Below are 15509 nucleotides of genomic sequence, written 5' to 3' on the forward strand. Positions count from 1 at the left end.
TAGGGTAGCTCCATTTTACTTTTCAGTGTGTTTCCATCTACTTTTCACCTAATGTAAGGCTATAAGAGCCATGGATCTAGGAAGATGGAGACCATTATCTTGTACTCGGGTATAAGAGCAACTCCAATGGGCGACCCATTTCGTCCGCGGCCGTCCGTCTGGGTCGGCGCGGAGAAAAGGCGGCTCAACGCGTCGACCCAAACGAACGCGCGTCCGTTTTTCGTCCGCAGGCGACCCATTCCTGGCCTATTTTTGAGCCTGATTTGCGTCGGCGCGGACACGCGACGGACGCGCGCGCTCGCCTATACCTGTCCCCGGGCCCGTTGGTCTGTGGCACATTGGCCTCCCCTCTCCCCCCCCCCCCCCCCCCTCGGCCAACAAGCAACCGTCGCCCCGCCTCCTCCGTCACCGACGCCGCCGCCCATTTTTGCCGGCGACTCTTCCAGCTGCCACCGCCTCCACATCCGCCCAGCAACGCCGCCCTGCCCCCCGTCGCCCGCCGTCGCCGTTTTGCCGCCGGGGAGCAAAACTGGTTCCCACCGCCGCTTCCCCCACCGCACAGCCGCCCGCGACCAAGAAGACGCCTCGCCGCCCCCGCCACATCCGACCGGCACACTCGTCAGACGCCGTCACACTCGTCGGACGCCGGCAGGGCAACTAGCTGGTCTGTGGGTGCCGTGTCTCCGCTCGCCGGCCGTCTCCTTCTTCGACGCCCGCAAGCTGTTCGACAGCTTGCCAAGGTACGAAAATGGACTCCGCCGACGAGTTCTTTTTCCACAATTTCCTTTGCGACTCCGACGATGAGGAGGAGATATTGGCTGCCGTGTTGGTCCATCACCACCTCAACAGCCAGTGGCCGTTGTTCCGTGGCTCCATTCCGGGCCACCTTCCAGCGTTGAATCGCAACCGAGAGAGCGGGCATTTTCTTCTCTGGAAGGACTACTTTTATACAACAAACCCGTTGTTCAAACATCACAAATTCCGCTAATACTTGGAGCACGCAGAAACTATGGGAGGTGATGATTGCTTGTGTGATCATGCACAATATGATCGTAGAAGACGAGCGCCCGGAACGTCTGTATGATCAAGGCTTTCAGTTTCAGGGTGAGAATGTTGTGCCTGAGCATGAAGTAGCGGCAACATTTGAGCAGTTCACTCAGTTTCATGAAGACATGCGTGATTGGGAAACTCACGTGCAACTGCAAAATGATTTGGTTGAGCATATGTGGACTCATGCTGACAACCAATAGATGTATCTTTTTTTATTCGTTTGCAAAACTATGTGAAACATTTTTATTTTTATTTGGCTTGTAAAACTATACTATTTATTTGGGCGGCTAAACTATTTTGCTTGTTATATCATTTCACAATATGTTTGAATGCAAATCAACGTAAAATTGGGCGGCCAGCCGGCCACGCCTGCACATATGGGTCGGCGCGTTGGGCGCGCTGCCGACCCATATGAAAAACAGGGCAGACGCCGGGCGGAAGGCCGACCCAAACGAACAAAAAGCGGACGAAATCGCCGTCCATTTGGGTTGGCCCGTTAGAGTTGCTCTAACCCTAGCCGCCATATTCTGGTTGGCGTGAAGGCGTACCTGAAATTTGTCCAAATTCCCTCACGATTTTCTCTCTAAGTTAGCTACTCTCTGATGTTTGTTCTGCTAGCTAGTTCTTCAGAGATAGCAGATCATGTCACCAACCTCCGGTACCTTGACCTTGCCATTGGCATCCTCGACAGTGTGATCGAGGGCAAGGTCCCACCGGAGTTCAGCAACGCCTTGTAGCTGGTCTTCCTCGACCTCTCCGACAACCTGGCACGATCCCCGCCAAAAGGTGGCGCGGCTGGGCAACCTCCAGCTACTTAACGTGTTGAAAATTATGATGGCGGTCTGCAACTCTACATACATGATACATCATACTTTGAGGCCAATTTACAAAGAATAATCAACATTGATTTATAGATAACAAATTAACTTCTTTTTCAATCGTGCCATGAATGATTGCTAGTTCAAAATAAATAAACGTTACAAATATCAAATACTCCTATCTTTTGTTCTATCTTTTTCTTTTTCTTTTTTGTGGGGATCTTTTGTTCTATCTAGAACACTTCACTACGTTGCAAAAGTGCATACATCTATCTATGCTACAATAAGAGTCAATGATAATCTCCAAAAAGAAGGTTCCTTCATATAATTTTTTACTTAATTATAATTAGTAGTACTAATATACTACGCTAATTGGCTTATTTGGCCACGGCGGCACGGGGCCTTGAGAGTTGAGAGATATGGAGTAGCTAATTAAGCTATCCGTTGTTGTTTGGAGTAGCGGATCCCAAGAAGACGCCCCACTTGGGCTCGCCGATCTGCGCGCCGGCGGCCGGCTGGTCCACCGTCGTCGTCCTGTCGAGCCCTGCGCTGGCGACGGCGGGGACCCTGGGCTCCGCCGGCACCGACGACGGCTGGGCCGGCACCCTCGGCCTGACACGGAACGGGTTGAACAGCGAAGCCCACACGCTGAGCTGTTCCTGTCGGGTCACGCCGACGTACGGCGGCACGAGCGCCGGCATCCCCGGCCCGGCGAGCGCGGGCGGCGCGCCGGCCATCCACGGCATGGACGCGCCCACGGTCGCCGCAGGGAACTGGAACACCCCCGGGAACCGCAGGCCGCCGGTCAGCGCGGTCGGCAGCGGCAGGGGCAGCCACTTCCCGGCGCGGAGGGCCTCGTCCCCGCGCTCCCACGTGGCAGATCCATCCGGCGACGCCGCGGACACGTCCATCACCATATCCGCAGCCGCCGCCGCCGGTGCCACGCCGGCAAAGCGGTGGTCCTCCAGCGGCCGGGCCGCGGCCACGCCGTGCGCGAAGAAGAGGCAGAGCGTCGCGGCGGCCGCAGCGACGAAGGCGCGGTGGCGGTCGACCATCGTGGGGGTCGATGGTACGTCACGCCACGTCGATCTCTTCGCCGGGGGTACGTCTTGGCCGTGGTGCTGCATTGCCGGGCTCTTCCAGGCCGTATATGTAGGAGCTCATGGGGAGGTTTAGGTACGGGGTTTGTGGTTGTACGCTACATACGCATACATGCAACGTTTGTTGGGGTGGGGAGCTGACTGCTCACCAGTGTTTTTTTTTTTTTTTTGCGGGTACTGCTCACCAGTGCTTGAAGGTGTTAGCAATGGCGATGGAGGGAGAGAGAGGTTAGCTGATGGTTCGGTTGGGCCATGCTATGTTCGTGCTTGCAAGTTGCGAGTGCTCCCTCCGTTCCTAAATACTCTTATAAGACTTATATTAAGATCTCTAAAAAAACTTATATTTATGAACAGATGGAGTATTTATTTTGTTCTTTTTTTAAACACCATAAACCTCATAGGTGCAGAACCTGATGGAATTATACTGAACTGTAACAATTTGATATCCCTCTATAAACAAATATAAGACCGTTTAACATAGAACATTGCTTTTGCAGTTGTTTGCTGTAAAACATGCCGAATCAGATTAACTTGTTATATGCAGATTGCCTAGTTTACTTTCTGTTACGAGAGTTCAAGTTCGGATGTTCCTTCTTCCGCATAAATTTTCGTTTCTCATTGAGCAGTGAAGGACTGGGACTTGAAATTCCTGTATTAATTTATGCCAAATGCAAAGCCGTTCTTTGAGAAATACTTCAAAACTGGTTTAGGCTCCTTTGATTCAAAGGAATTCCATAGGATTTTTTAAGGGTTAGAATTCTTGGGATTTTTACCTACATTGGTCGTTTGATTCATAGGATTGATCCTACGGGAATTTTTCCTATGGAATCATGTGTACTAGATTTCATTGGAAATCTAGCATCCACTCCTGTCTTTTTTTTTACTTCCTTTGCTTTTCCTGTGACATCAAACACTCTGTGTTAATCTTATGCGATTCAAGCGGACATGCCACTTTAATCCTTTATTTTTACTGTGGCGTCAAACACTGTGTTAATCCTACGAATCAAAGAAGGCCTAAAGGATTGGAGTGGCATGTCCACTTGAATCACATAGGATTAACACGGAGTGTTTGATGCCACAAGAGAAACAAAGAAAGTGAAAAAAGAGGTTGGAGTGGATGCTAGATTTTCAATGAAATCTAGTACACATGATTCTATAGGAAAAATTTCCGTAGAATCAATCCTATGAATCAAACGACCAATGTAGGAAAAAATCCCAAGGATTCGGAGGCCTTCTTTGGTTCATAGGGTAGGAAAATCGTAGGAATAGGAAAGTCATAGGAAATGAGATGACATGTATCTCAAATCCTATGAGTAGGAATAGGAAAGGAGATGCCCTTTGATTCACATCATAGGATTTTTTTCCATTAAGTCTAGGCTAATGTTTATTTTCCTATGAAATGTGAAGGATAGGAAGAATTCCTTAATAGAAATAGGATTCCATTCCTACAAACCAAATGGCTCTAAAGGAATTTTTCCTATAGAAATCCTATCCTACAAAATTCTATGGAATTCCTTTGAATCAAATGAGCCCTTATGTTTCTCATTCCTGTGTTTTGAAAATCCTATGAATCAAAAGAGGGCTTATGAAGCTGGTTGCTTGTGCATGTTTGCTAGCCACTCCTAGCACTAGCACGTTAAAGCGTCTTCGATAGCTGCCCTATTTGAGGCGCTAAATGGGAGCACTCTTCCTTGATATCATCGCAAATGCTATTTATATTATCACCTACTACAAGCCCGAACAAGCGCTCACCTACAAATGGTTTCTTCATGGTTGTGCCTTGCAACGATATCCCCTTCATTGAGGATGCCGTGACTGTGGAGGCCCGGTGGCTCAGGAACAGTCTCGTTTTGGTGAGTGATGTTGGACGCAACAATCAACGTTGAAACTGACCGCGCGTAGGTCATTGAATTGATGCAAAATGGCAGAAACTCGCTAAGAGGCAATCAACAAGGAATGCACATTCTTGTGTCACAATTTTAATCCAGTTAGTTTTTATCATTATCCTAGGGAAAGCAATATGGCGACGGATCTGCTGGCTATTAAATCAAAGGGCTCGCAAGCTATTGTTTCGCCGTCTAAATCTCCTGATTTACTATTTTATGTGTTCTCAAACGATGTATCTTCGTTTTTGCATAAAATATAAACCACAATGATGCCATTACCTAAAAAAAAGTAAGCACGCACCTACAATGCTCCGAGGTAGGCTGACCCACTGACATTTTTCTAGCGGTTATTTTTCTATTGGTGGTGGTGGCCTACGATTGTTTTTTCTATTTTTTTATAGCGCTGGCTTTATCCTTTTTTTGTTTCCCTTTTTCCTTACATTTTTATTTTTCTATTTCTTATTCGCATCTCTCTCCCTTTTTTCTTTTCTTTTATTTTTAGTTTTTTCTATTTAACCTTTTGCTTTTCTTTTCATTTATACATCCGCATTTTATTATTGCTGATTTTTCTATTTTTTCTATGTATGTTTCTTTTCACTTTCTTTAAAAATCATGTTTTTTGTAACACGAAGAGTGATTTTTTTAATCAACCGTCCGATCAATTTTTTACATTTCAATGAATACTTCTTCAGTGTCATGAACAATTTCTGAATGGTACAATTAAATTTTGATAGCTCATAAACAGTTTCTACAAAATATGTAAAAAAAATTAAATTTCATGTGTCTTAAATGTGCAAAAAAAATTGAAAATCGTACGAAGATTTTGAAATTTTTCATGGGTACTTTAATAAAACACACGAGCACTTTTTGTAAGTAGCGTGCACACTTTTCTAAATACAAATCAGACATTTTTAAGATGTCGTGAACATTTTATCCAAAAAGCCACATGTATCTATAAATTGTCTTATTGTGTATTTCAGCAGTGTTCATCATGTATTTTCTAGATATGTGAATATCTCTAAAGAATGCATTAATACCTCTTAAATTTTGAAGTAACATTTTATATACATACAAACATTTTTGCCGCTCGTACCCGCTCGCTAAGAGCAAGATACACTGGGAGCTCCTATCTATTGCTAATTGTGATAGATTGCTCTGGCGGGCTGGCCCATGTGGCGCAATGCGTTGTAGCAAACACTCCTACTGTCTTTTGTTTCTTTTCCTCTCTTTTTTGGTTTTTATTGTGGGATTCTGGAAAAACAAAAAAATGTGTATTTATTAAAAATATATGAATATCATTTTATAATTTAACTTTAAAAAGCACTTGGCCATTTTTTTAAAAGATGCAAGAAGATATAAACGCACCCCACAACATGGTACGTCTATATCTCACTTTTAGCATGTCACAGGGAGTGCTCGCCTGAGTCGTTCCCACATGAACCGGCCCACTACAGTATGCTAGTTTTAAAAAAAAATCTCTTTTCTAATGTTGCTAGTTTCCCGCGTGGGGCTGTTTGGTTGGGCTTTTTCTCGGCTTTTGCACTTCGGCTTATGAGCGGCAAATAGGAGCTTTTTTGGCTTACAAACCAAACATTAAAAGCCATGAAAAAGCCCAATCAAACACCCCACCAGTCTACCAGCCGGGGAAAATTTATGGTGTAAGCACGTCCGCAACACACCTATATGGTGTAAATCATCAAAACGAACAAAACAATTATAAAACACGAAAACAACCAATAGGCGAGTAGGTTAGAGAATTATGGCAATGCGTACATGTAGCTGTACATGGTGTTTTTTTTTAAACGGAGGCAAAAGATTTGCCTCATCCATTAATTAAGAAGAAGTTTAGAGTTGCTTTTACAACAGAAAAGCAAGATAAGATACATAGATTCTACTCTCGCGGCATGATGTTTCCCAAGTGTTTCGCGCCGGCGGCGATCCAAAGCCTAGCCTCATTCTTGATGTTACCAAAGATGATGGATGGTAGCGTCGATTTTTGTTGGAACACCCTAGCATTTCGCTCACACCAAATAGTCCAGCAAGATAGCATGGTGAGGGTTGCCATTGCCTTCCGATTTGCCACGTTTTTCTCGGACATGTTGATCCACCAATCCTTGATGGAGCGCTCGTCATTCCAGCGAGAAGTGTCCATGCCGTCTAGCCCAAGCCAGTCCTTGATCATGCCCCAAAGTCTCCTAGTGAAACGACACTTTGAAGAAGAGGTGATCCACCATTTCATTAGTCTGCTTGCAAAGAGGACATAAACCGCAATTTGGCCAAGCTCGCTTCTGGAGCCTATCCGCTGTTCAAAGTCGGTTTTGAGTTGCAAGCCATGCAAAAAATTTGACTTTTGGGGGCGCCCAGACCTTCCAGATCGGCTGGCCCATGGGTGATCGCGTGGCGCCAAGGAATTGAGCCTTATATGCCGAGGTCGCGGAGTAGTGACCACTTGTCATATGCTTCCATATAATGTCATCTTCGATTCCGTCCACAAGGTGAATATACCGAGAGCAAGCCCAAAGAGTCACAATTTGTGTAATGTGCTCCATTGTCCAGTCCATATGGGTAACCTAATTTTTTCAAGCCAAGCATCGCCATGCATGGCCTCTCGGACCTTCCACTTTTTCTCGAGGAGATGTCAAAAATGAGTGGTGCCAAGTCCAAGGGCGCCACCCCATTGATCCAAGGTGAATCCCAGAAAGGTGCACATGCCCCATTGCCAATGATGATGTGCGAAGACGCGTAGAAGAGAGCCTGGTCCATCTTGTCGCAAGGGTTGTCAAGGCCAACCCACATCTTAGTTGGGTCCTTCCATTCGAACCATAGCCATCTAAGTCGTAGCGCCCGCGCAAACTTGGTGAGGTCGATGACACCAAGGCCCCCAAGGTCGGTTGGGCGGCAAACATTGCGCCAATTCACTTTACACTTGGCCCCGGTGGCCTTGTCCGTGCCCGCCCAAAGGAAAGCCCTCTGGATCTTGTTATAGTTATGAAGTGTGCTGGCAGGAGGGTTGAGGGAGATGATGTGGTAGGTCAGCTGCGAAGTGAGGACTGACTTGACAAGAGCACATCGCCCCATGGTCGTAATGTTCTGCCCATCCCATGGCACAAGCCGTGCCGCCGCCTTATCTTCAAGGAATTGGAAGTCCCCTTTCCGAAGCTGCCAAACCGAAAGTGGTAGACCCAAATATTTGATGGGGAAGGCAACCTTGGCGGCCGGCAGGCTAGCAAGAATCGCATCTAGATCAATAGCCTCACAACGAATTGGGACAACCGAGCTCTTCTGAAAGTTGGTGCATAGGCCTGACACGTTGCCAAAGCAGGTGAGCACCTTTGAGAGGTTCTCAATATCTTCCTTGATAGGGGCCATGAAAACCGCCGCATCATCGGCGTAGAGGGAAGTGTAGAATATTGCCCTCTGTCCTCGAATCTTATGGAAGAGACCATGGGTGGTTGCAAGGTTGAGGATTTTCTGCAGCGGGTCAATCACGATGACAAATAGTAACGGTGAGATAGGGTCCCCCTGTCGAAGGCCGCATGCATGCAAGATCGGAGGACCGACCACTCCGTTGAGCAATATCCTTGAGGAGGACGTATGAAGCAAGGCGGTGATCCAGTTGCGAAACTTGGGTGGGAACCCTCTTCTCTGCAAAAGATCAATGATGTACTCCCATCGGACCGAGTCAAATGCCTTCCGGATGTCGAGCTTGAAGAGGAGTGAAGGCGTTTTACTTTTGTGCAGCTTGCGAGCAAGACCCCTCACATACATGAAGTTGTCGTGAATACTTCTCCTTTTGATGAAAGCACTTTGCGCATTGGAGATGAGCGAGTGCATGTGAGGGGCGAGGCGGTTGGCAAGCACCTTAGCGATGATCTTAGGAACGGCGTGGATAAGGCTTATAGATCTATAGTCAGAGATCCCTTCTGCTCCCTCCTTCTTGGGGAGAAGTACCACGTTCGCCAAGTTAAGCCACTTGAGGTTGGCCGTGTGGAGGGTGTCGAAACAGTGGATGACATTCATCAAGTCCACTTTGATGATGGGCCAACAGTGCTTGAAGAAGATGCCAGTGAAACCGTCCGGCCCCGGTCACTACCAGAATAACTGCTTGCGCCGACGGCCTCATCTATGCCGACGGCCCCCGTCGGCATAGATGGACCTATGCCGACGGCCAAGGACAGGCCGTAGGCGTAGAAAAGCCGTCGGCATACATCCATCTATGCCGACGGGGCCGTCGGCATAGACGTGGCCGTCGGGACCGCTCGAGATATGCCTACGGGGACCGTCGGCATAGGCGCGGCCGTCGGCATAGCCCGGGCCCACCTACCCGGTCAGTGCTGACCGTTTGACGGCGTTGAAACTACGCCGACGGGAGGTAACGGCGGCCGTCGGCATATCTATGGCAGAGGTATGCCTACGGCATAGCCGTCGGCATAGACCTGGCCCATGCCCCTCTGCCACGTCATCGATCCGTGTGCGCAGCTCTTGCCGTCGGCATATATTTATTTAGTTTTATTTTTAATTTTGCTTTATACTATCTATGGCAAAGGTATGCCTATGGCATAGCCGTCGGCATAGGCCGCTCTGCCACGTCATCGATCCATGTGCCATGCCACGTCATCGATCCGTGGGACTGCATCTCCGTGTGTGCACAGATATGCCGACGACCTTATTTATTTTACTTTATTTTTTATTTTTACTTTATTTTGTTATTTTTACTTTATTTTAATATATTTTTTCCATAAGATAATTATGCCTTATCTAAAAAAACGTACCCCGATGGTATATCGATTGCCCCCCGTTACGAACGTCGCTATCGCCGTGTCATGGAGGGGGGAAACTATCGACACGGAGGGAATTCTGGTTGGTGGGGGATTCGGGGTGTAGCTATGTCACCGAAACATCGCACGGGTCCCGATGCATATGTGAAAGTGTTCAGGCATGCGTAGACGCCCGTCTTGGGGCTCCGCGGTGTGCCCCCCTGCACGCAAGGCAGTGCCGCCGTCACTTGGAGGGGGCCAAACCCCAGAGACGCGTGCCGCCTTTTCGGACATGCCACCACACCACCCCGCATGTATGGGGGCCCGGTGCGACGCTCGGGTGGCATTGCTACCCCCAGGCCCCCCGTCCCGCCTAACCCTGTAGCGTTTGACCACGGGATCTTGCCCTTTGACTTTGCACGGACGGGCTTTGAGCAGTGGACCTATCCACCCGGTTGTGGTAGGTCAGCCCATAGGAACACTTTGGAGCAACATCCGGGCCAGACCCACGGCAAGATCCCCTCCGTGTAGACCCGACACGTCCGTTTCCCCCCTCCAGGTGCCGGCGGCGGCGCCGTCCGTGAGGGGGGGCACACCCCGGAGACGCGTGTCGGGCGTTTGCACCCGCCACAACACTTCCAGACTTGTGAGAGGCCGCCTACGCAAGATTTGGCGGCATGCTAGCCCCCGGAGGCCGCCGGCCACAGTCGTAGACACGCGAAGAGCAATCCGCATAGAGGGAATTGTTCAGATACTACTCCATCACGAACAATTATGAAAAATTACCATCAGTCCTACAGCACATGTGCCCGCGTCGTGTAAAAAACTCATGATTTTATCGCGCTCCGAGTATTTAATAATATTCACGCCGCATCGTTACCGCAGAACGTCTACTACCGTGTCATCGCCGTTCGTGAGGGGGGGCACCCCCCGGAGACGCGTGCCGCCTCTTCGGACATGCCACCACACCACCCCGCATGTATGAGGGCCCGGTGCGACGCTCGGGTGGCATTGCTACCCCCCAGGCCCCCCGTCCCGCCAAACCCTGTAGCGTTTGACCACGGAATCTAGCCCTTTGACTTTGCACGGACGGGCTTTGAGTAGTGGACCTATCCACCCGGTTGTGTTAGGTAAGCCCATAGGAACACTTTGGAGCAACATCCGGGCCAGACCCACAGCAAGATCCCCTCCGTGTAGACCCGACGCGTCCGTTTCCCCCCTCCAGGTGCCGAGGGCGGCGCCGTCCGTGAGGGGGGGCACACCCTGGAGACGCGTGCCGGGCGTTTGCACCCGCCACAACACTTCCAGACTTGTGAAAGGCCGCCTACGCAAGATTTGGCGGCATGCTAGCCCCCGGAGGCCGCCAGCCACAGTCGTAGACACGCGAAGAGCAATCCGCATAGAGGGAATTGTTCAGATACTACTCCATCACGAACAATTATGAAAAATTACCATCAGTCCTACAGCACATGTGCCCACGTCGTGTAAAAAACTCATGATTTTATCGCGCTCCGAGTATTTAATAATATTCACGCTGCATCATTACCGCAGAACGTCTACTACCGTGTCATCGCCGTTCGTGAGGGGGGGCACACCCCGGAGACGCGTGCCGCCTCTTCGGACATGCCACCACACCACCCCGCATGTATGGGGGCCCGGTGCGACGCTCGGGTGGCATTGCTACCCCCCAGGGCCCCCGTCCCGCCTAACCCTGTAGCGTTTGACCACGGGATCTAGCCCTTTGACTTTGCACGGACGGGCTTTGAGCAGTGGACCTATCCACCCGGTTGTGGTAGGTCAGCCCATAGGAACACTTTGGAGCAACATCCGGCCAGACCCACAGCAAGATCCCCTCCGTGTAGACCCGACGCGTTCGTTTCCCCCCTCCAGGTGCCGGGTACCGGGTCCCATACAGACGGTAAACTAAGAATCTAAAAATGTAATAATTGAATTGATTAAAAACTCCTGTATTCATCATTGAAAATGTACAATTGCTGTGAACCTTTTAGTGCTCGGGCACCGGGCCGGCTGCCCGGGCACGCCCGGTGCCCGAGCACTGAAAAGTTCACAGCAATTGTCCATTTTTTTCATATAAGTCTAATGAATACCGGAGCTTATAACGTATGGATTAGTGAACTATTTAAACAGGTCAAACTGCTTTTCCCTCGGCGAGGTGGGACTATTTTTTCAAAAAAAAGTAGTTGCCATCTATGCCGACGGCATAGCCGTCGGCATAGGCCTCCTATCTATGCCGACGGCCTGGCCGTCGGCATAGAGCCACCCTTATCCACTCGATGGCCCTCTCGCTGTCAGGTGGGACCACTCCTATGCCGACAGCCTGGCCGTCGGCATAGGGCCACCTTATCCTCGACACCCCGGCCCTCCTCGTCCACTCGTTTCTCTCCTCGCACCCCGATCCAACTCCCTCTCCTCGACACCCAACCGCCGCCGCCACCCTCTCCGCGCCGTCGACGCCCCCCTAGCCGCTCGCCCCGCCACCGGCCGCCACCATCTCCACCCACCCGCGCCGCGCCGCCGTCATCTCCGCCCTACCCGCCCCGCCGCCATCTCCACCCACCCGCGCCGCGCCGCCATCCCCCTCCCCCCCCCCCCCGCCGGAGTCCCCGGCCTGATCTCCGGCCGCTGCTCCACCCCCTCCGCCGAAGCCCTCCCTAAGGGGGCCCCTGCCCCGACGCCCCCTTCTCCTGGCCCGGCTCCGACCGACCTCCTCCGCCACCGTGCCGACAACCGTCCGCCCGGCGCCGACCACCGTCTGCCAGGCCCCGCCCTTGCCTCGTCCCGGCCCCCTCCGACGTCGCCACCTCCCCCGCCCCTGTTGTCTTCCAGCCGCTCCGGTGCTGCTTCCCCTCGGTGAGCTCCCCTACCCCCCGGTCACTCGCCGGAGTTGTAGCTGATGCCGCTGTTGTGTTAGCTAGATAGACAAAATTAGTGTAGTGCAATTATTTTGTATGTTTAGTGCAATTTTAGTAGATAGATAGAGAAATGTTAAAATTTGGATAGTTGAATGAAATGGATAGATAAGTAGATAAACTTCTAGGTACATCAATGTATGGATAGGTAGGTACATTTTAGTTTTGACCAAAAAAATTAATCAATGCGATAAAAATTTAATTTGAAGTATCATGATCATCTAAGTTTTTTTACTTTATGTTTTGAATAATGTAGAATATATGCATTCTGTCCTACAATTTGAGATGTTGTTGAAATGCTACATGAGATGCGAAGTTCCAAAAAATTTACTCAGTGGAATTTAAAGGGTTTGTGGCGTCGCATCTCTCGATATGATATGTAGATAGATGTTTTGTGAAGTAGATAGATAGACAGATGTTAAAATTCGGATCATGGTTAGTGGTTAGTTCATCATGATGATATTGCAAAAAAAATTGAAGACAAAATTTTGATTGACTCAGATGTGATGATCTAAGTTGTTCTTTCGGTGGATTTTGCAGGCTTTGTGGTGTCGCATTTCATCGGAGTGACCGTTGTCCGACGCGTTGGTCCCCCTGAGCATCCCTCTGCTGTTCGACTACTTCCTCTACAGCCGAGGGTGAGCTACAAGTCCATCTCCTCCCTTTTTTCATATCACTAGATTTCATTCTCAAGTCACCTGGCGTAACCTAGGTCTCCCGTCCGAAAGGGTTGCATCGATAAATATGCATTCAATTGCATATTTATCACCGCAGCTCTTTCGGATTGTCCAGCGTTTTCCACGGACAGCCCGAGGATGTGTAGATTGATTATGTTCTCCATGTTCTACCCTGTTCCGAGACAGGATTTCGGCGGCGCCTCCCCATTGTTCTCCGGAGCACATTCTCTCGGCTATTTGCCGAGACGTGTATCTGGAGAACAGCGGGGAGGTGCTGCCGAAATTTTGTCTCGGAACGGGGTAGAATGGAGAACGTACTCAATCTACACATCCTCGGGTGGGATTAGGACCCATCTTTACCTATTAGAGATGTAGGTGGATTCAACGCGGTAGAAACTGAAAATTTGATGTGATTAATTTAAGTGAATCCTTAATTATGTTGTGTGGCTTGCAAAAAAGCAGAGGATGGCAGATAATCAGTGGATGTACAGTGGTTTTATCCGTCGGAATCGAGTAACATCAGAGTGGATCGCGAAAACCGATGTGTATTTGAAGGAGATATTCCGTCGTCCAATGAGAATTATCCCACCATGCCCCTGTGCGAGATGTGCCAGACGTCACCGTAGAAATCAGACGGACATGAGTGAGCACCTTCGCACGCACGGATATATGCCAAACTTTGACATGCCGCCGATAAACATAGCCGAGCAGAACCGTGGTAGAGAGGAGGTGATGCGACAACGCATCGATGGATATGAGGACGACGGGGTCAGGGACATGCTAGATGATGTCATTGTTGCAGAAACGGGAAATGCGACACCTTCAGAGAATGAACCGGAGGAGCCGGAGGCAACCGCAAAGGCCTTCTTGGAGGTCTTGGCCTCGTCGAAGAAACCTCTTTATGCGGGTGCGAAAATATCTCAGCTGGATGCCATCTCGCAACTGATTGCAGTCAAGGCTGAGTACGGCTGTAGCCAGAAATGCTTCGAAGCATTCTTGGGAGTATGGGCTAACAGCCTCCCTGAGGGTCATGAACTGCCGAAAAGCATGTACGATACAAAGAAAATCATGAAGGCACTCTCTATGGATTATGAGAAAATAGATGTTTGCCCGAAGAATTGCCTTTTGTTTAGGCACGAGTATGCGGATGACAAGTACTGTAGGCAGTGCGGTTCGTCTCGGTACATTGAGGTGGTCGGTGAGGATGGTGAGAAAAAGCAGCTAACCATCCCCGTTAAGGTTCTTCGGTATCTTGATTTTATAAAAAGACTGCAGCGCCTTTTCATCACGAAGGAGTCTGCCAAAATGATGAAGTGGCACAAGGAAGGTATAAGGTACAATCCAAAAAAAATCGTACATCCATCGGAAGGGGAAGCATGGAAGTCGTTCGATGAAGAATACCCCGAGGAAGCAGCCGAGGCTGGGAATGTCAGAATAGCCATATCAGGTGATGGGTTGAATCCATATGGTATGTCGTCCAATCCATACAGCTGCTGGCCCGTGTTTGTAATTCCGCTCAATCTTCCTCCCGGTGCCCTAATGCAACGCAAGACCATGTTCTTGTCGCTCATCATTCCGGGGCCTGATTATCCGGGGAAGCAATTGGGTGTGTTTATGCAGCCGCTGGTGGATGCTTTGCACCATTCTTGGTACTTTCCGACGTTGACATACGACCGGGATCTGCAGAGAAATTTCTTGATGAAAGTTTGGTTGCACTATTGCATGCATGACTTTCCCGGCTATGCTCTATTCTGCGGATGGTGTACAAGTGGGAAGATGCCATGCCCAGTGTGCATGCAGGCTCTGCGAATGATTTGGCTGAGTAAGGGTGGCAAGTATGTAGCCTTTGACCTGCATCGACAGTTCCTCCCTCCAGACCATCCAGACAGGGAAGACAAGAAGAACTTCACGAAAGGCCGGGTTGTTCATGAAGTAACCGAGATTCCAACATTTTCGGGGGCAGATGTTCTTGCTCAGCTAAAAGCTCTCCAGCCTAAAGTCAAAGGCAAAGGCAAAGCCAAAGCCAAAGGCTTCGAGGGATATGGTGAGACGCACAACTGGACTCACATTACCCCCTTCTCACAGCTTCCCTATTTCAAGGACCTCAAACTTCCTTACAATATCGATGTGATGCACACCGAAAAGAATGTGGCAGAGTCCCTTTTCCACACGATCCTCAATATTCCTGATAAGACGAAGGATAACGTTAAAGCTAGAGCCGATCAACAGAGAATTTGTGATAGACCACGTCTGAACATGAAGCCTCCCACAGGCGGTCGAAAAAACTGGTT

General features: G+C 49.5%; 1 protein-coding gene across 1 annotated transcript; it reads right to left on the reverse strand.

The window, feature by feature from the left end:
- Positions 1 to 2165: 2165 nt before the first annotated feature.
- LOC123124328 (uncharacterized) lies at positions 2166 to 3105 on the reverse strand. The gene has a single exon (XM_044544961.1). The coding sequence runs from the start codon at positions 2993 to 2995 to the stop codon at positions 2306 to 2308; it is 690 nt and encodes a 229-aa protein (XP_044400896.1). The 5' UTR covers positions 2996 to 3105; the 3' UTR covers positions 2166 to 2305.
- Between the last annotated feature and the right edge of the window lie 12404 nt (positions 3106 to 15509).

The sequence above is a fragment of the Triticum aestivum genome, chromosome 5D, assembly GCF_018294505.1.
Source record: "Triticum aestivum cultivar Chinese Spring chromosome 5D, IWGSC CS RefSeq v2.1, whole genome shotgun sequence".
NCBI classification, from domain to species: Eukaryota; Viridiplantae; Streptophyta; class Magnoliopsida; order Poales; family Poaceae; genus Triticum; species Triticum aestivum.